This window comes from Chenopodium album, chromosome 11 (assembly GCF_948465745.1).
Source record: "Chenopodium album chromosome 11, dcCheAlbu1.1, whole genome shotgun sequence".
NCBI lineage: Eukaryota > Viridiplantae > Streptophyta > Magnoliopsida > Caryophyllales > Amaranthaceae > Chenopodium > Chenopodium album.
The window spans coordinates 42,057,753-42,077,424 of NC_137844.1; the positions used below are offsets into that span (position 1 = coordinate 42,057,753).

A 19,672-nucleotide genomic window follows, 5' to 3' on the forward strand; every position below is an offset into this window, starting at 1 on the left:
ACTTTAACTCCCCCTCAACCCCCCCCCCCCCTTTCCCCGCCGGAAATTAAAAGAGTAAAAGAATAGTATACTTACAAGTCTGCTCCTTTCTCTCATTAGTTCTCCCCTTCCAAGTCTTACTGCCCCAACATACAAACAATTAAAAAATAATGATAAAAAAATTGGGTGGATTATACACGCGAAGAACCTATATTGAAGCCTTTCTATCATTTTCCCTTTTCTAGTTTCCTCTCCCATGCATATACAAGGTTGAAAATTTGCAGATTATTTGTCATCGCCATTTTCTTCCTCCATTTCAAATTTTAGTGAATCTAAATGAGCAGTCAGTGAAACCATATACACTTATATTCAATATTGCAAAATAGAATAAATTTGAAGGGTAAAATAACTAACACCTTAAATTTGTATAGTGACATTATGAAACAAAATATAAAGCTGTATGTCTTTTATATGTTAATATGGAGTATTTTTCTTGCCTTGCAGAACTAGATGAAATGGCGTGTTCGAAGAATGTAACTGATTTGAACATTACTATTCCTGTCGTCATGATTTTAAAATCCAGAGGAGAAATTCTTAGCAAAGCTATTGAAGCAAGGAATCGAGGTACTTGTAACCTTTTCATAAATGAATTTTTGGAAATTTAATCGCTAAATAAAGGTATATAGGTGTTAGGAGGGACAAAGAGTTAGCCTTTGCCATATTCCAGTCGCAGTAAGAATAACTATGGTTAAAGTTGGGTGATAGTCTTCTGCTGCTTAACCTCTTTAACCTGTACTGATGTCCTTTTCCCTTATTTCTTTTTTGGGATTTATTTCCAGTGGAGCTGCAAATAGACTTGCTAAAACGTCCAGTTATTGATCTCCCTAGGACCTTATTATGGGTTATAGCTGTTGCAACACTTACAATTGCTTGCATCTGGCCGGATCTATGTGTACAGGAGCAGACTGATGAAAGCTATGATGAACTGTCACGGAAGGTTTACTACTTAAATCTCATTTAAATTTGAACTACTGTGCTTGTCTTGTCTGGAAGTATATTTTTTCGTGTAGTTTTACCTACTTCTCAAATTACATGTTCTATGAGGACAAAGTAGTCTATATAATGTTTGGGTATAAGCTCTTTTTTGTTCTTGGAATTTTATGAAAGGCAGGAAGGGCAACCTTTTTCAAAAAAAAAAAAAAAAAAAAAAACACTCTGATTTTAAATTATCTTTTCCCTCTCTATTACAATACAAACATAATTCTTACTTCAGTCTAGTAGGGTTATCCTTTGTACATTTCTTCTATGTTGCTTCTTTTTCTTTTGTTTGTCAATTTCAATAAGCCTATGGTGTAAATTTGGTATATGCTTGATAGAAAATAAACAAAATCTAAAGTTAAGGTTCTCTGTTATATGTTGATGATAAACAGATGGTTGATTTCAAAATGCTTTTCATGGGTTTTAATACAAATAACTACTCCCTCCATCATTTTTTGTTCTGCTCACTTTCCAATTTAAGCCGTTCTTTTATGTTCTACTTACTTTGCTTTATTCTATTATGGCATACCCTTTTTACCATCTTACCCCTTCAGCCTTCGATATTTACACAATTCATACTCTCTCACTTTATTCACCTTTTTTCTTACACAAACCCACATTTTTACATTCTCTCTCTTATTTTATCTTACACCTACTCACATTCTTCAACAATTTTTTGAATTGCGCATCTATAGTAAGTGAGTAGAACATACGGAGGTATTATTTACCCCATAACAAATGTTAAATGTTATTGAAAATCTCGTATTATTTGTTTGAATGATAAATCTCTTGTTTTACAAATGCTAACTTTTTTGTTGGGAAAACAATTCATATTTTTTTACAACTTGGCTAGTTATACTAGTGTTTTAGGGTTAAACTAAGTAATGCCTTTTATTTTCGTAATTTTATTTCATTCTTAAATTTATATTATATATGTTTGTGTAGTTTGTTGTAATGTACTATGGCCAATGTGTTGGTTGATGACATTTAGCAAAATGATTGGGACATTATGTTTTAGCCTTTGAAGGCTTAAGCCTTGAGATAAGTTAGAGTCTCTAAAATAAGTTGTTACATTGTAAAGGATTTTGGGATTAGATAGAAAAATTGCTTCTGGGGTGGGCTTTCTTTTTCATAATAGTTAATGTGCAGCCCAGAGGAGCTGGGTTGGATTTGTGAGGTATGCTTGGGTGCTAGGGTGTCTTGTTATGGATAAGATTGCTAGTAGCCTAGTAGCATACACTCCGTACAGGGCCTTAAAGTAGGGATTTCATTTGTAATATGTCATTTACACAAGCAACATTATCGGTTTCCTAACTTTTAGAGTTCGATCATGTCCTCACTTCTTCAGGCATTTCGCTTGGTTTCAGTCTTTAAACTTGGGAAAGTATTCCCACCTTTCTTATCTTGCTTCATTTCAATATCAACCACTTGGATGTCTACAGTTAACTTACCTTGGTGTCTCATAAAGTCATAAGGTGGGAACCTTACGATGATTTCATACGGATGGAAGATAGCACATTTTTCTTTGGGTTGAAGAATTATTCTTATGATGCTAGTAGTTTACAATTTGGAAATACAAGGGAACTAAGCTGTTATGGTAGGTGTTTTGCTGCTGTCTCTTGGGTATTGTGATCTATAAGAAATAGTTGAAATTTTCAAGAACTGAACATCTAGTTAGGTAGCTTCAGGATAGAGTGGAGTATCAATTAGCTACCTTGCCCTTTCTTCTAACTAACTTATTTCATTATTTCTACCCCCTCCCCCCTTTTGTCATTACGAAGAAATAAGGTTTGGGCTGAATGGGGAGTTCCTGTAGTTGAAGGGCTTCACTCATTGTCATGATTTATTTTAAGTCAGTGATATTAGGATGACCAACTATAAGTAAAACCTTGTAGTGCTCCAAGAGTTCAAATCTTGGTCGCTTTTGGATTTGAAGTTGTTTCACCTATGACTTTGTGTTCCAGTGTAATTTATGCTCTAAAATTGGTTTTGTATCTTTAAGGTATATTAATGTTCCAGTGTAATTTATGCTCTAAAATTGGTTTTGTATCTTTAAGGTATATTAATATTACATATGTAAAAATACTTGGAGTCCAAATTTTAGAAGATTTAAAGAAGATTGGGAGGTCAAAATTCTAGACCTTTATCTAAGGTGACATATAATTTAGAAAATTAACTAGGAGTCTTCTAATTGTTAATCCTCTTATAAATTGATATCTTGGAATGAATTGTCTATATTCATCAATTAAATTCCTTTATAATCTTACAGGAATCTTCTGCAGCCAAGGATGATTCTGAGCTGGATACACTTGACATAAATGTGATGGGTGCTGTGGTGTTTCTCATTGTGGCTTCAGCGTTCCTGCTGCTATTATATTTTTTTATGTCATCATGGTTCGTCATTGTGCTGATTATTATGTTCCTCATCGGAGGTTCTGAGGTAATATCTGGTTTCTGACAATTCTTATCTGCTATTGACTGCTACAATTTTTCTTTGGCTAGTGCTGGAATGTAGAATACTACTTGAGTTGAGAATTTCTTCCCTCCAACCTCAGGTCAATACATGATGAATATATTGTTTAACTCTAAGGATATATGTAACTATCTACTTTCCATGTAAATAGCAGAACTTGTGTGCACATGTATCTGCACCTGGCTTTCCTCTTGCATGCCAAATGTCGTGTTCCTAGCAAACTATGAACAAAGTTATCACAAAGTATAAGTTACAGAGATCAAAATTAATACTTATGCATAAATTACATAGATAATTTAAAATTATAAATTATGGAAATGGTAAAATTTTGGATGCTATAATTTTAAATGCTTCTGCTGTCCATAAATTGTCTTATGGTTAGGTGCACGTATGAAGAGTTTTAAATGCTAATTTTATGAAATTATGTGTGAAATTTATGAAAGTTTAATATTCTTGTTAATCATTGCAAACTTACTTGTATTGAAGGTGATTTTCCCACTCCCAATAAATGTCAAATATACTTCCTTTGTTTCTTAGAGCTCTTTTTATGCTACATTCTGGATTCTCTCACCTAAATTTTTTACCAAACTTCAACTTTTTTTTTTTTTCACATAAATTATTTTATTGAATTTTTTGCTGGACTTGAATTTACTAAATTTAAGTAATTTTATTATTTAAAATGTATTTTTATTGATTTGCTATTATATTGTTCTTTGAAGTTATTGAATTTTACTGATTTAAATTTATTTTTACTTCACTTAAATTATTTTCATTGAAATTTACTTTTAAAGGTGAAAAAAGTGAACAGAATAGGGGCTTACTTTCCTTAAAATTATTTTAACATAATTCAGTTTTTTTTTCCCTCGCTTTCTTCCTTACCCTACCAGTTGGAGCCTATGTGGTCCAACAACAATGCCCATGTTTCTTGTTGATGGAGTACAAGTTCTACAATACATGTATATAGTAAAATTTTACAAGGACATAACTTTTTGAAGTTTAGTTCACTTGTTTTGGGCTTTGCATCAAAGTTGTTTTTTAATCTTTATTTTTTATCAACAAATTTGTCAAAGTTTATTCGCAATTTGTATAGAAGAGCCTGTTGTACCTTGCTAGACCCATATACCATCTAAAGATCCGGCCTTTTTACCACAATCTCTTATTCCCTTTCATTTTGTTACCACTGAAAAATACAAATATTTAAAATTTATTACTTCCTCATTTTTTTTTTGGAAAAATTGACAAGAATAATATGACATTTGCGACCTTTGATAGTCCCCCAATAAAGCGACCTTTGCACATGATCTTATATAAACGGGCAAAATTGATTGGTAACCTGTTTAATGGGTTAGTATTAGGGGTGAGAAAGACCGGGTACCCGGTCAAAAACAATGGAACTGGCATTGGAATTGGTTAGAACTGGGTCTGAGATTTTGGAACTGGTCTTAACCGGGTCCGATAATTATGGAATTGGTCCCGAAACTGGTGGAAACCAGTTCCAAAACCGGGTACCCTGTTTCTCAACAACTTTGCAATATTCACCAACTAAATTGGCTAAAATTCCTTGAAAGATTTCACCGTCATATAAAAAATTAGCATGTAATTACAAATTCAATAAGAAAATCTAGAATCCACAAAGTGTATACTTTCCCTTCCATATCTAATTGTGCTGGGAAAAAAAAAAAATCACTAGTCACAATTTCATATCATCAAAATTGAAATATAAAGAAAAAGATGCAATGATGAAAATAAAGTAATAAAATTAAAGAGGGAGAAAGTATAGTTTTAGAGTAGTGGAATATTGAAGAAAGAGGAAGAAAGGAAGAGGAATAGAGGATGGCGTGAAAATTGAAACTGAGGGAAACCAAGAGGGGGAGTGCGTGGGAATGGAACGGCTGATAGAGATTGAGATTTTTTTAGGGTTGTTGATGGGGTTGGGCTTTATATTACATGGGCTAAATTTATTAAATTTTTTTTTTTATAAAAAAACCCAATTCTAATACATGCACCTGATTTAACCAGGTACTACCGGGTCCAAAAATCCAGGACTTGGAAGTGGAACCAGTTCTAACCAGGTCCATATTTTTGGAATTGGACTTGGATCCTATTGAACTAGTTTCGGGTCTAGACCCACCGGGTCCAAACCAGTTCCAGTTTTAGAGTTGGGTATCCTGAATTTTTGCTCACGTGTCACTTTGTAATTGGTTAGTTGTTTATTTATTTATTTTTTTTACAATTTTCTTATTTTAAAAAATTGATTTTAATTTACAAAAAATAAAAATAAAAAAAAAGAAACAAAATCCCCCCAGCCCCCCACCTATCCCCACACCATCACGACCTCGCCCAACTAGTAGAGAAAGGGTGTGGCCTGGTGGTCGGGTTCAGGCCGAGATGAAGAGAGAAAGGTGGGCAAGTCTAGCTGTGAAGGAGAGAGAGGTGGGCGGGTTTTGGGCTGAAAAGGAGAGAGGTGGGCGGGTTTTGGGCTGAAAAGGAGAGAGGTGGCGGGTCTGGGCGGAGATGGTCGGGGCAGCCAGAATTGGAAGGGGAAGGAGGTGGGGCTGCAGGATTTGGGAGGGTAAGGAGGTGGGGTGGTCGGATTTTGGAGGGGAAGGGGTGGGGTGGTCAAATTTGGGAGGGGAAGGTGGTGGGGCTGTTGAGTTTCGGAGGGGAAGGTGGTGGGGCTGTCGAATTTGGGAGGGGAAGGGGGTGCGGTGGTCGGATTTGGGAGGGGAAGGGGATGCGGCGGTCGAAGTTTGGAGGGGAAGCTAAGGGGGTGTGGTGGTCGGATTTGGGAGGGGAACGTGGTGGGGCTGCCGGATTTGGGAGGGGAAGTTGGGGCTATTGAATTTGAGAAGGGAAGGGGGTGCAGTGGTCAAAATTTGGAGGGAAAGCGGGTGAGCTGCCTAAATTAGGGGGTGGTAGGGTGGATTGGAGGGGGAGGGTGGTGGTAGGCTGTACAAAAGGGAGGAGGGAAGGTGGTTGGAGGGGAAGGAGTTTTTTTTAATTAATTTTTTTATAAATTAATCATTTTTTTAAAAGAAATATGTTAAAATTGAAATAAAAAATCTAACCAATCATAATGTGACACGTGTCCTTTAACCTATTAAATAGGTTACAGGCTTTTTATCCTATTTTTGGAAGATTATGTGAAAAGGTCTAAACTTATTGAGGGGTTATCCAAAGGTGGTTTCATTTATGGCAGACCGGGTAAAGGTCATAATACCTGTCAATTTTTCCTATTTTTTTTATGTGAGACGTTTTGACTTTTTGCATTATTCACCTAATCCTCTTTGACTAATATGATTTATACATATGAAAATAAATAGTCTTGTGAGTACTTGTTCGAATCGTCTCAATGAATAGATAATCAATATTTAATTGTTATAATTTTTACTTATTTATAATTAAAGGTATTATTAATCAAAGTTTGACATAAGCATACGTGAACAGAAGAAATGTTTCACTTAAAAAAAATTATAGAGGGAGTATAGAGTTAGATTTTTCTCTCATTCTTCATTACAGCACGCATTTTTCTCTCATTCGAGTAGGATTCTAGGAAACAGTGTGTTTGGGACTGTTTACAAAGTTTATATCTTGCCTTCAGAAATTATTGCAGAAGTGAAGAGATCAAAGCATACCCATGATTATTGCTCGTTTAATAAAATAAGCAAATTATAAACTATATGAAAATTGACTTTAATGTAGTTTGCTCATTCTAATGAAATGGGCAATTTGACTTACCTATATTTTGCTCATTTTGATAAAATGAGGAAATTTTTTAAAGTGAGTTTCTTTCATATATTTTGCTCGTATAAATGAGCAAATTTAAATAAATGTCAGCTTATACTGACTTCCATTAATCATGCTCATTTCCTTAAGTGAGCAATTTTTTGAAAATCAGTGTAAACTGACATCCATATAATTTGCTCATTTTATAGGAATGAGCAAATTTTTATAAAGTCGGTTTATATTGACATCCATAAATTTTGCCCATTTCATTAAAATGAGCGAATTTTTGAAAGTAAACCGACTTCCACAAATTTTGCTCATTACTTCAAATGAGCAAATTTAGTTAAACAGTTCATTGTAAGTTGTAAAACAATTACAATGTCAAGAGCAACATACATCAAAATTGATGAATCAACCGGATTGCTTCCTTCATTATTCATTGAAGATGATGACAAATTTGATTATGCAAATAATCGTGGCTTTGAGGTTTTTAGGATGAATTCTCTACACTTTCGCAATTGTTAGATGTTTAAGGATTTTAGGAACAATTCCGGGGGATGATCTGCACGAGGAATGAGTAGTTGGGTTTTGTGATGTTAGATTGTTAATTGAGGTGGTTTTACTGATTTAACCCTATTTTCCACTAATTTATGAAAATGCCACTGGGTGGTATGGTGCATGCTTTGGAGGTTATTATAGTTTGGGAACTATGCAAAATATGGATATATACTCTCTCTCTCTCTCTCTCTCTCTCTCTAACTTTCCATTTTAGTCTATTTTTACACACTCACCTTCTTTTATATTTTCTTAAATTACGTATCTACAAAGTAGAACATAATTCTGCCTAAAAAAAGTAGAACATAAAAAAATATATAGTGACAAATTTACAATTACTCACTTTAGTAATGAGTTATCAGTATTCAGTTTATGCTTTAGCATAAGGGCATAGTGTGTTTAAAGCCCATGTTACTGCATAATAATTTGTATGACAAGTTTCAAAGCATTTCTCTAATTCTATTGGTGCGTCTATGCTCTGTATGCATAACATTGTCTTGGCAGCTTTGTACTCTGTGAATTTTACCATTAGAAAAGAGAAAACTAGCTAGGTTACCTTCATAGGATTGCATTTTCTTACATTTTTTATGTTGAAGCTTACAAGAGTTAGGATGGTTATTAGTGTGGACTGTGGAGATTGAAATTCACCTTTACATTTTGTATGTTGAAGCTTACATGAGTTAGGATGCTTATTAGTTTGGAGATTGAAAATCACAATTCAAAATGGAGGCTAAATTTGATTAATATGATTTGTCTTCTGTGCCCAGAAAAGCCTTTTTTTTATTATTATTTTTTTATTGAGTTAAAATCCGGAATTTCTAGTTTGTACCTTCCATATTTATTTATGTTTGCTTTAGTTTGTGGCTTCTCTTATAGGGTTAATTGCTTAAATTTCACTATCACAATTCTGTGTTCTGTCTACAGGGAATGTATTATTGCTTCACAAGTCTTTTGCTAAGGTAGGTCTTACATGTCCTTTTCTTTTTGGACATTACACAAACTTCATGTACAAGTTCTGTAAATTTTCTATAAAACAGCATATTGATTTATTCTGAATGCTTGTTTCTGTTTGATGTTGCTAAGCAGACGATGTGGAAATGCTAGACAAATACATATTAAATTACCTCTGGTTGGGGAATTTTATATTATTCGTTGTTTGTTCTGGTTGGCTTGTTTTGGCTTTGGAATTTTTTGGGTGGTGACTCGACACAGATCATACTCGTGGATTGGTCAAGATATTCTTGTAAGCCCATAAATAACTGTTTTTGTATCAATTTCATATTGATAGTCTTGTGTATGGGACTTCAATGCTTTGTGAGTTCCGGAAGTCCAATTTTACAGAATTTGATGCATGCATAAATTGTGAAATGTGAATAACCTTCATTTAATAATATGCCTGTAGTGTAATGTTTGATTACAATTTGTCATTTAGTATGTAGAGCATATCTTTTGAAACATGGCTACATGTCAGATAAATGCTAGGTATTGGGTTTAATTTGACTTATATTTTTCATCCACATTTGAGGGGAAGTGTTCTTGGCTTATCAAAAACCAAAGTCCAGCTTTTCTGCCCACATCAAAACTAATTCAACCCATTTACAATTATGTTTGCTGTGTACTAAACAAAGAAACCAGAAGCTCTTTTCTTCCTATTTGATATATAAGCTCTTTTTTTTTTATTTATTTAAATTTTTTCGGAAGAGAGCATAGCTTTCCATTCATGTTATTTGCACGAAGTACACACTTATTGATGGTGCTAGGTGCTAAAATAAATACGGAGTAGATTTTATCTTATTTTTATGAAATCATATCTACTTTTCATGCATAATCTTTAGGATTGAGCTAAATTATATTAAATCCTGATCCATTTCTGATTTGATTTGTTAGATACCCGATCTGATTTCATATAATTCAATTATGATTCATAATGGTTATGAAAAAAATCAAGTTATTGTGGAAACTTTCAAACTTGTTGAAATTCCCCCACTTACCTTCTAAATGAAGTCCAACATCAATTCCACATTTCCTAGCCTCTTTTCATTTTAGTCTACGATCTTCCTCTCCTCATCCTCCCATAACTCTCACCCATTTTTCTCCCTTTTTTATTTATTCTTTGTTGAGCTTTCTTATTTTTCCAAGACTCCCTAGCCAATTGGAGCCTCATCTTGGACATGAAGTAAATATTTTACTAATTTAGAGAGGGATATAATAGTTAACTTTTATTTTAAATTAGTTAGGAATTATGTGTTTTGGTAACGATTTAATATATATTGTAGACATGTAATGGCTAAAAATAATATTGGTGAGAATGCTCGATTAAAAAATTGAAAAATAAATAGCAAAGAAGGCTTGAAAAATCATATATTTCTAAAATTTAACCCAAAGTAAATCAAATTAAAAAAAAAAAAAAAAAAAAACAGTTCTTAACCCGTTGGGTTGACCTGAACTTTGGGTTAGGGTTTAGCATTTCTTCACCTGTGACCCTACTTGAAATGACCCATGACCCAAACCCGACCTGACCAAACCGATTGATAGGTCTAACTGTATATATTACACGCACACTCTCACTCTGTGAGAATCAAATCGTTGGTTTGACCGACGAACTACGTGGGAAAATCTCTCTCTCTCTCTCTCTCTCTCTCTCTCTCTCTTCTTAGCATATGTTTCAATTATCACCCTTATGTATCTTTGGATCCATTCAATTAAGTTTAGTAATAGATTATTTAGATCAATTGCATTTCTTTTGGCCTGAAATTAGATTTTTGTATTGAGATTTACTACTTAATCATTGATTAATCAACATGGTAGTTACTGTAACTTCTGGGTCACAATACTAGGTCTTTATTCATTAATAGCATTGGATATTGAATATGTGGTAATTTTCAATCTGAATTATTTTGGATATTTGATATCTTAAGTTTTGGGATTGTATTCAGGTATCAATGAATATAATTATTGGATATCCAAATTATGTTCTGCCTAAAGTGACCTTCTTCACTTTGACCGCGTGATGCTACCTGTTTAATTCCTTATGGAGGATTATAGTTGCCCATAAAATGCTGAGATATCAGTGTAGCCTGGGAAATCTCTGTTTGCTTTGTTTTGCTGCTTTCTTTTTTGACAAAATTAAATTATTTTAAGGAATCAATATTGGAAAATTTTCACCTAGTGGATACTTACTTTTTGAACTGTTTGGATCTTTCTTAAAAATTTTAAGTTGACATAAAATGTAGTGATTTTATCAATTTAACTTACATCAATGTAATTTATTTTGTCAGGGAGTTTGTTTTATGATCAGAGTTTTGCAGATGATTCGGTTGCCCAGTATAAAGGTGCCAATAATTCTCTCTATTATATTTTATCTACATATGAAAGCATATTAGCCTGACCAAATTTCTATCCACAGGTTGCAACAGCGCTATTGTGTTGCGCTTTCTTATATGATATCTTTTGGGTCTTCATATCAAAAAGTATATTCCAGCAAAGCGTCATGGTTGTGGTGAGATTTTTTGTTACTTGCTTAGGGCTTCTGTGCTATTTTTTTTTTTTTTTTTTTTTTGCTTGATCATGCATCTGACTTCTCTTGATCAATGGTATCTTGTATTGCCTATCATACTTAGTTTAGTGTCCAAAACTAATCTTTGATAGTTTCATCCTATATATATAGAAAAGAGAAATGTAGAATCCTGTCATGATAATCATCTCAATTTGTTTGACTCGTAAATTAGTCTCTTGATTGTTGTAGATTGGAGTAACCCCTAATTATATAAGTCTCCCTTCTAACATTGTTGCATCTTGCATGGTATTTAGTTATATTCAATACATGGTATGGGAAGGGAATCATGGGACATTTTACACTATGAATTTGGTATTCTTGGTTAGTATTTGTATGTAAGCTCACTATTGAGCAGAAAAAAAATAGTTAGAGATAGGCGCCTAACACCTAGCCTACAAAATAACAATGACTATTGGAGATGATGAGGTTTCCAGAAGGGAAAGAAAAAAATTCACTGGTTTCTAGGTTCCGTCGGAGGAAAGAGCTAAGTCTCATTTGGCCTGAAAGATATTGTTGAAGAGCAATATTATCGTCTTATGGTTGCTGGCAAGGCCAATGGAAGTTGTATCTACTTTGGACAGCATAATGGATTATGACCTTATGATAAGGAGTCTTGATATATGTAACTTAAGTTTGGTAATTTTAGATTCATGAAAAGAATTTTATTTTTGTTAGTTACTTTTAGAGGGTATTTAGCATTGATTATTACAATTACAAATAGGAATGCAGTGTTTTGGTATCAAGACATTAGTTTGTTATATCATGTCATTCTGGAAGGCTTTTCTTCAGTTTTAATTTTAATTTCATCATATATTGTATTCTTCATCATTTTGGTAAAATTACAGCCTTAAGTATTATCTGGGATTGATCATGATACACTGATGTTAGTCACTTTTCCAGGCTATTACAGATCTTTTTTCCACAATATATGCACTAACCTCAAATAGAAAATTCAAGCCTTCATTACCCATGTGAAGAAGGCTTTATTAAATCTTACTATCTAAAGTGCCTTTAAAGCCTCCCCTCCTCTCTCTCACACACAGAAATTGGAACAAAAAAGTATTGGCTTGTACAAACTGTTTTCTTTTTATGAGTAATGGAAACAAATGTCTCTATTCATCTTCCACTAGTTAGAGGTAAGCTGGTAAGGTCATGTTCATGTTAATCAAGGCTTATAATTACAATTTCAACCCCCAAATCGTACCTTATTTCACTTCTAAAAGGAAGTTCTAGCTTGCAAGTTTGTGGTAGCTCACCTTCTCGGACTTGTTTTCTTGTTTAGGTCTGGAAATATGTAAACTCTTAATTGTTGGTTAATATTATACATTGCTCATAACCTCGTTTAGCTATCACAGTATCACCCCTAGCCTATTACATAATCTTCAAAAGAGTTACAATGGTAGATACACCTATGAATTAAAATAATAACAAGAGAGTGCTTTTGACTTCATTTCATACCTCAATCCTTCTAATAGTTATATGTATTTTAAATATATTTATTATTGTTGATTCAAATTTTAAGGTTTTGTTATATTACTAATTTCATGCAATCACTCATTTACATTTTTTCTACTATAAATTATGAAATACAATAACCTGTGCAATTGCTGGCTCTTACTGATTAAAACTAAATAAAACTTCAAACGATTGATTTTCCTGATTAAAACTTTTGTATGTTGATTTGTTGAATCTTATTTCAAGGTGAATTGAACGAGTGCATTGTTTGACATCCCTTCTCTTGTAGTTTAAATATCAACGTGCTGGAATTTAAGACACCTTAAATAATATTAGCTCCTTAAATAATATATAGCTCCTTGTAAAATTTAAGCTACTGAACAACTTGTTAATTATGCACCTTATAAATTTGGCAAATTTGTCAAAAAAAAAAACCTTTTAAATGCACCATTTTGCGAAAAAAAAAACCTTTTAAAAGCTTTTTGGCAAAAGAAAACATGATCAATTTTTTTTTTTTGTTGAAGACAACCTCTGCCTCTAATTCACTTGATTAAACTCTATTTTTTTCCTAATAACCCTCTAACTCTCATTTAGTCATTTAATAATTAAATTAATTTATAAACAAAAATAAAAACTTAAACCACACCATTTGATTGGTGTTAGGGTTTAGGGAGGGGGGAGGGTTGCAGCGAGGGTAAGCGGGAAAGGTAGGAGGGTCGGCTGCGCAGTCGAGGTGGGTTGCCGGGAGTTAGGGGTTCAAGGCGGCGGCTCGGTTGGAGGGAGGGGGCTGCTGCCATGGGAGGAGTAAAAGGAGGGAGTGGCTGGCTGGTGGTGGGGTGGTGGTTTTCGGGTTTTTTTTTTTTTAATTTTTTTATTTATAAATTAAGTTAATTAATAAATGGTTAAGTGATAATTAGAAGAAATTAGAGCTTAATTAGAGGCATTAGGTTGTCTTCAACAAAAAACTTTCACAATCGGGTTTCCTTTTGCTAAAATGTTAAAAATCGGGTTTTCTTTTGCCAAAAAGCTTTTAAAAGGTTTTTTTTCGCAAAATGGTGCATCTAAAAGGTTTTTTCTTACAAATTTGCCTATAAATTTCAACTATTACCTTTTCAATTTCAATTAACTTTGTCTTTGTTCTATTTCAGTCAGTGTTGTCAAACATAGTCTTAGTGTATATGCCATCAGCTACGTCCACACCATTTGATCATTGCCACCACATAGCATTTTTGTCCTTGTATGACCACTTCCCTTTGCCTTTTAAACTTACCACATTTTGTTTACCCTAGACACTAACTTCTACTCTGAACAATTCACTGGGAAGAGTAAAGATGATAGAAGCTTCATTGGAGTTAGATGTGTACTTTGTATAATTTAATTGAAAAAGGTTGCACATCTATCCTTCTCAATTTCTCATTATCAGAAATTTCTCATTGGATCTCTTCCTTATGTCAAGTGAGAATACCTCCCTTTGAGTAAAAATTACTTATGTGAGAACAATTTTACAACTTGTGGTATAAATTGCTCACATGGTTTAACTCACTATTCATCCCTCCCATTCTCTCTTCAAATTAAGTATTCAAGATTTATGCGGCAGCCAAACTGCCAAAGGGATGAATGCTGAATTTAGAGGCTGGATATCCCAACTGACAACCAACTTCTCTCTCTCTCTCTCTCTCTCTCTCTCTCTCTCTCTCATCTTTCTACTGCTGGAAATTGCAAATGCCCCTGCTACTCTAAATGAGTATGACTCAATGTTGTACTGTTATGTTGGTGGATGGATTATGTAATTATGTGTTACCATGTCTGCTTTTTCATTTTGTACACACATTCAAAAAGAAATTAATGAGAAAATACAAGTTTATCTCCTTGATAAACAAAATATGTTTATCAAATGGCAAAAATGTAAATAAATCAACAATTTTTGGTCATATATGGGTCCCACTGTTTTTTATTTATTTACCAAAATGTCATGATGACTAGATAAAATGGTAAAAATGTAAATAAACTAACAACTTTTTGGTCATATATGGGTCCCATTGTTTTTGATTTATTTACCAAAATGCCATGATAACTAGACAAACTTGATGATTTATTTACGAATTTGCTATTTGATAAACAAATTTTGTTTATCAAGGTGATAAACTGGGGCTTCTCGAAATTAATGTCCGTAATTTTGTAACTGTATATGAAAAATGTTTTGTACTGAACGTGCATGTATCTCAAATTACTCTCATGCACTTCCATTCTCATATACGGTGGTACTCTCACTGCAACCCAACCAATTTTTCTATCTTGATTTCTTTCTTCATTTTTTTTTCTGTCTTTTTCATTTGAGCTGAAGACTCCCTTGTGTACATTTTTAATTTGTCTCCAGGTTGCCAGTGGTCAAAATAGCGGTGGCGAAAATCTACCTATGCTTTTGAGAATCCCTCGCTTTGATGATCCATTTAGTGGGTATAATTTGCTTGGCTTTGGGGACATTCTTGTTCCTGGTTTACTTGTCTCATTTTGCTACAGGTATTATTAATTACATTATTTTATCAGGTTGACGAACTTTCATGTACTCTTTCCCTGATCTCTCAGTGTTTTATACTTAATATCGTTCTGTAGTTTAGGTGTCGTATATTTTACATCTGAAAATAGCAATATTTCAAAACTTAAAAGGGTAAAGGTTTTCTCTGCATAAAGTTAAACGTACCAATGTACCATAACTGTAAAAGTTTTTGAATCCTCTGGGATTATTGAAATATTATTCTTTATGTTCAAAAATTGCTATTGATACAAGGGATTACATTAGGATGAGCAATTTCTACTATTGGTTTGGCCAACCTGCTAAAACCTATATCCTATAAATTTCAAAATTTTAAGTGATGCCCCAAGGGTTAAGGACTTAGGAGTGTATGGTCTGCCCTTCAACCGAGAGGTTTAGGTTTCAATTCTTATAACCTTGTTCATCCCTTCATACCAAGGAAATTTACAAATCCTATCAACAAAACCAGAATCTTCTAGCAATACTAGAATTGACATAGCTTTAATAAATAAAATATTCCTAAGATCAGAACATGCTACTTGATATGAGGAATGAGGATATTTTATCTAACTTATTCAAAATAAGTTGAATTGGTTGGTTTAGTGCTTCTTAAACTTGATTGAATGCTAGAGGTAGAGAGACAATTGCTTTTGTGAAGTTGTGAAGATTAACTGTTTACATTTTTTTGTTTCTAGTGTAGTAATTAATTTAAAATACATATGTTTCTTCCTTCTAGATTAATTCAGCTATTTTTCTTTGCTGAAAACAGATACGACAAGGAACATAAGAAGGGCTTAATCAATGGATATTTTTTCTGGTTGGTGATTGGTTATGGTGTTGGTAAGTAGCAATTAAATGTTCTTATTCAGGCTTCTGTTGAACTTAACTCTTAATTGGTTTTGCTTCAAACTACTTTTATTAATATGCCTGTAACTATGCTTATAAAAATAATTAGCGCATTGAAACCTGAATATTCTTGTTGCCCACCCTTCTAAAAAAATTCTAACATGCCTGTAAGGCTGTAACTATGCTTATAAATTAACGCATTGAAACCTGAATGTTCTTGTTGCCCATCCCCCTGAAAAAGAAGGAAAAATTCTAACAGAAATGAAAATAGAAAGCAACAAGAAACAAATTACGAGCTCGAAAGTGCAGCCTCTTGGCCTCTCTTACCATTGGGGTTTAAGGCCTTTAGGCCCCTTCCCCCACCCCTGAAGAAAGAATGCTTGGAGACTACAATTGTGGGGCCGCTGTATCTTGTCAAATGGATTGTTATGCCATGAATTTCATGATTCTTGCAGTTTTTATATATTTATTTTTTGTGAAATTCTTTGCAGGGCTCATCTTCACATACATAGCTTTGTCCCTGATGGAACAGGGTCAACCTGCGCTGTTGTATCTCGTACCTTGTACATTAGGTAAAAATATGTCAATAATAGTAAACTGCCTACCCTTTTATGCCTCTTGTTAAGCATATCATCCTAATGTCCATGATTAATCTGATGTACAGGTCCGGCAGTTATATTGGGTTTCTTCAGAGGTGAGCTGAAAGATCTTTGGAATCGTGAATCTGAATCAGAATCAGATGGACAACAATCTGCCGAAGCATGAAAGGCCAGTAATTAGCCAAAATTGTATTTCAACACTGGTCGATATATGTAGGCTACTCATGATCAATTATTGTGCATAATATTTTTTGCTTTATTATGTTTAAGTTTGGAAGGGCTACCATACAGTTGGTGTATTAATATGTTGTACAAAATGTATAATTCGCAGTATAGGACTAAAAAAAAAATATTAGGAAAAAAAAAAAAAAAAAAAAAAACTGTTAGGCAGCGCTTCAGATAGCGCAAAATTACTTCATTCTATATTTGTTCGCTCTGTTGTTCTAGGATCCTGATCAATACTGCAGCAACTAGTATTGTACATTTCTGTTCCTATTACATGACTCCTTCCCCACCCCCCAACCCTTCCCCCCCAAACCCCCCAACAATCACGCCAGCCATACTTGGGTCAGTTACTACACACTGCACCCGAGACTAGCTAGCAGTTTTTCCACCTTTGCAAAACGAAGCTCATCACTAAAATTAAACAAAACAGTTGCCACACTGCACCTGAGACTAGCTAGCAATTTACCTACCTTTCCAAAAACGACGCTCATCCTAAAATTGAATATAACAGTTACTAGTACATGCCGCACCAGATACTAGCTAGCAATTTATCCACCTGTGCAAAAAGAAGTGACAAATTGACAATATTATTTACTAATATCTGGCCATCAATTGCCTTTTTCCTTTGTATGTAAAGCTTCTTGTTAGATCTACTAACGGTTTGGTATGAACATTGAAAATGTAACGGAAACTAAACAAATAAAAGGAAGGAAAGGAATTATTTTTGTTTGGTTTAACCATGGACAGGAATAATTTATACCTACCTTCTTTTCTATTTATTTGAGGAGGATAAGGGTAATTTATAATTGTTACCTTAGATTTTTGAGAGGTAACAAATAGGTGAAAATCATTACCCTTAGGTAATGGTAGTTGTTATCTAAACCTTCTAACCAAACACTTGATAACAATAATAGTTAAATTAAATCCGTTTCTTACCCAAAAAAAGCTCATACCAAACATGCTCCAAGTTTGATTTTCAGTAAGCTCGTTTTCCCTCTTTGGAAACAAAAGAAAACGAAATTGAAATGAAAATTTTCAAAAGTTTATGAATTGTATTTTTATTTAAAATTAACACATTCATGACATCTTATTTGTTGATAAATTTAGCAACATAAGCCGATTTTATAATTATCTTAATTTCATAATTCAACTATTTTGAAATCTCGATGACTGGAAAAGTGTTTTCATTGATAGGGTATATAAACCAATCCCAATCTTCAACCATCAGTTTAATGTTTTGATTGACTTTGTCCTCTAACATGTATCAAGAAACATGTATCAAGAGCTAGGAGGTACAAGGGTGCCAAGTGAGTGGTCGGACGTACTAGCAAGGGTGATAGATTGTGTGCTCAATTGTCTATGACACTTAGGGCTTGTTTAGTTCACCTTATTTTTAATTTGCTTATATAGTTATATGATCTGATCTGGTCTGACTAATCTGATATGATATGATCTGATCTGATTTGTTCCAATATGATTTGGTCCGATCTGATTTTGTCCAATCTGATTTGGCTTGATCTGATTTTGTCTAATTTGATTTGATCTGATTTGGTCTACGCTGATGTGATTTGATTTGACCAAACTTTTATCATAAGTGTACGATAATCCATAAAGAAAAAATCTATCAAGTGGGGTCTTGTTAGAATCGTAATAATGTGTATTTTATTAATATGAAACATTCATACTTTTTTTTCATTACTAAATTAAAATATTTCATGATAAAACACTACGTATAAAATGATGATCTAATTTGAACTTATTTTTCATTAAAAGTAAATTGAACTAAACAAGGTCTTAGTTTTCCTAAAAAAAAAAGTCTTAGTTGTAAATTCGGAGTAAGGCACAAAGAGAGAGTGCGTAGTTCAATCAAGGAATGTTGCTTGCTAAGGGGACATTCTAGTGATGAGGCTATTTGTATATATTTTTATTCCACGTTCCACGGTCATATTTGTGCTTATTTGAGCTTTTTGAAGCCATTTTTATTACTAACATACATTTTCTATTGTTTTTGTAGAGATGATATTATTTTGTAGGAATTTTTTAGCCACTACAAAGATAATGAATTACATATCGTGAGCTAAACTCTCTTCTTGTTTATCTTGTAATCTCGAGTCTGTTGGGAATCAGCCTCCTTTTCTATCCATGGTAAAAAAAAAAAAAAGCATTAATTATCATCACCATCATGAATGATCAGAATGTCAAAGAAAAAAAAAAATCAAGCAAATTTTCGGCGAAATTTGACAAGGAGTGATCATAATTATCATCACCATCATGAATGATCATATTTGAGCCCCCTCGGCATAAAAGTTTTGGTAAATCCTGTTTATACAAGAGAGATTATGTAAATGGAGATCATCATATCTGTATTCTTGTTATTTGTGAGAATTGCAATTTTAGAAATGGGTAAATACAAATTAATCTCTGAAATAAACAAAATTTGTTTGTCATATGGCAATTTTGTAAATAAATCTACAACTTTTTCAATAAAAGTGGATCCCATAGTAATGTTGACTAGATAAAGTTGTTGATTTATTTACCAAAATGGCATGTGATAAACAAATTTTGTTTATCCTAGAGATTAACTGGGGCTTCCTAGAGATAATTCAAATTTGTATGGAAAATTTAACAACAAACCAACTTTTGCCTCATTTTCCCAAAATGAACCAACCTTTAAATCTTCCCAAAAT

The 19,672-nt window shown here is 33.4% G+C and overlaps 1 protein-coding gene across 1 annotated transcript in view; it reads left to right on the forward strand.

Moving 5' to 3' along the window:
- LOC145567581 (signal peptide peptidase-like 5) overlaps positions 1-17,255 on the forward strand; it is a 28,829-nt gene extending 11,574 nt beyond the window's left edge. Inside the window, exons 4-14 of the mRNA XM_081626892.1 lie at positions 484-603; positions 819-976; positions 3,287-3,457; positions 8,696-8,730; positions 8,858-9,014; positions 11,050-11,103; positions 11,178-11,270; positions 15,160-15,302; positions 16,085-16,155; positions 16,653-16,733; positions 16,826-17,255. Coding sequence (XP_081483018.1) covers positions 484-603; positions 819-976; positions 3,287-3,457; positions 8,696-8,730; positions 8,858-9,014; positions 11,050-11,103; positions 11,178-11,270; positions 15,160-15,302; positions 16,085-16,155; positions 16,653-16,733; positions 16,826-16,926 — 1,184 coding nt within the window. The 3' untranslated portion in view covers positions 16,927-17,255. The remainder of the gene's footprint in view (positions 1-483; positions 604-818; positions 977-3,286; positions 3,458-8,695; positions 8,731-8,857; positions 9,015-11,049; positions 11,104-11,177; positions 11,271-15,159; positions 15,303-16,084; positions 16,156-16,652; positions 16,734-16,825) is intronic.
- Positions 17,256-19,672: the final 2,417 nt, after the last annotated feature.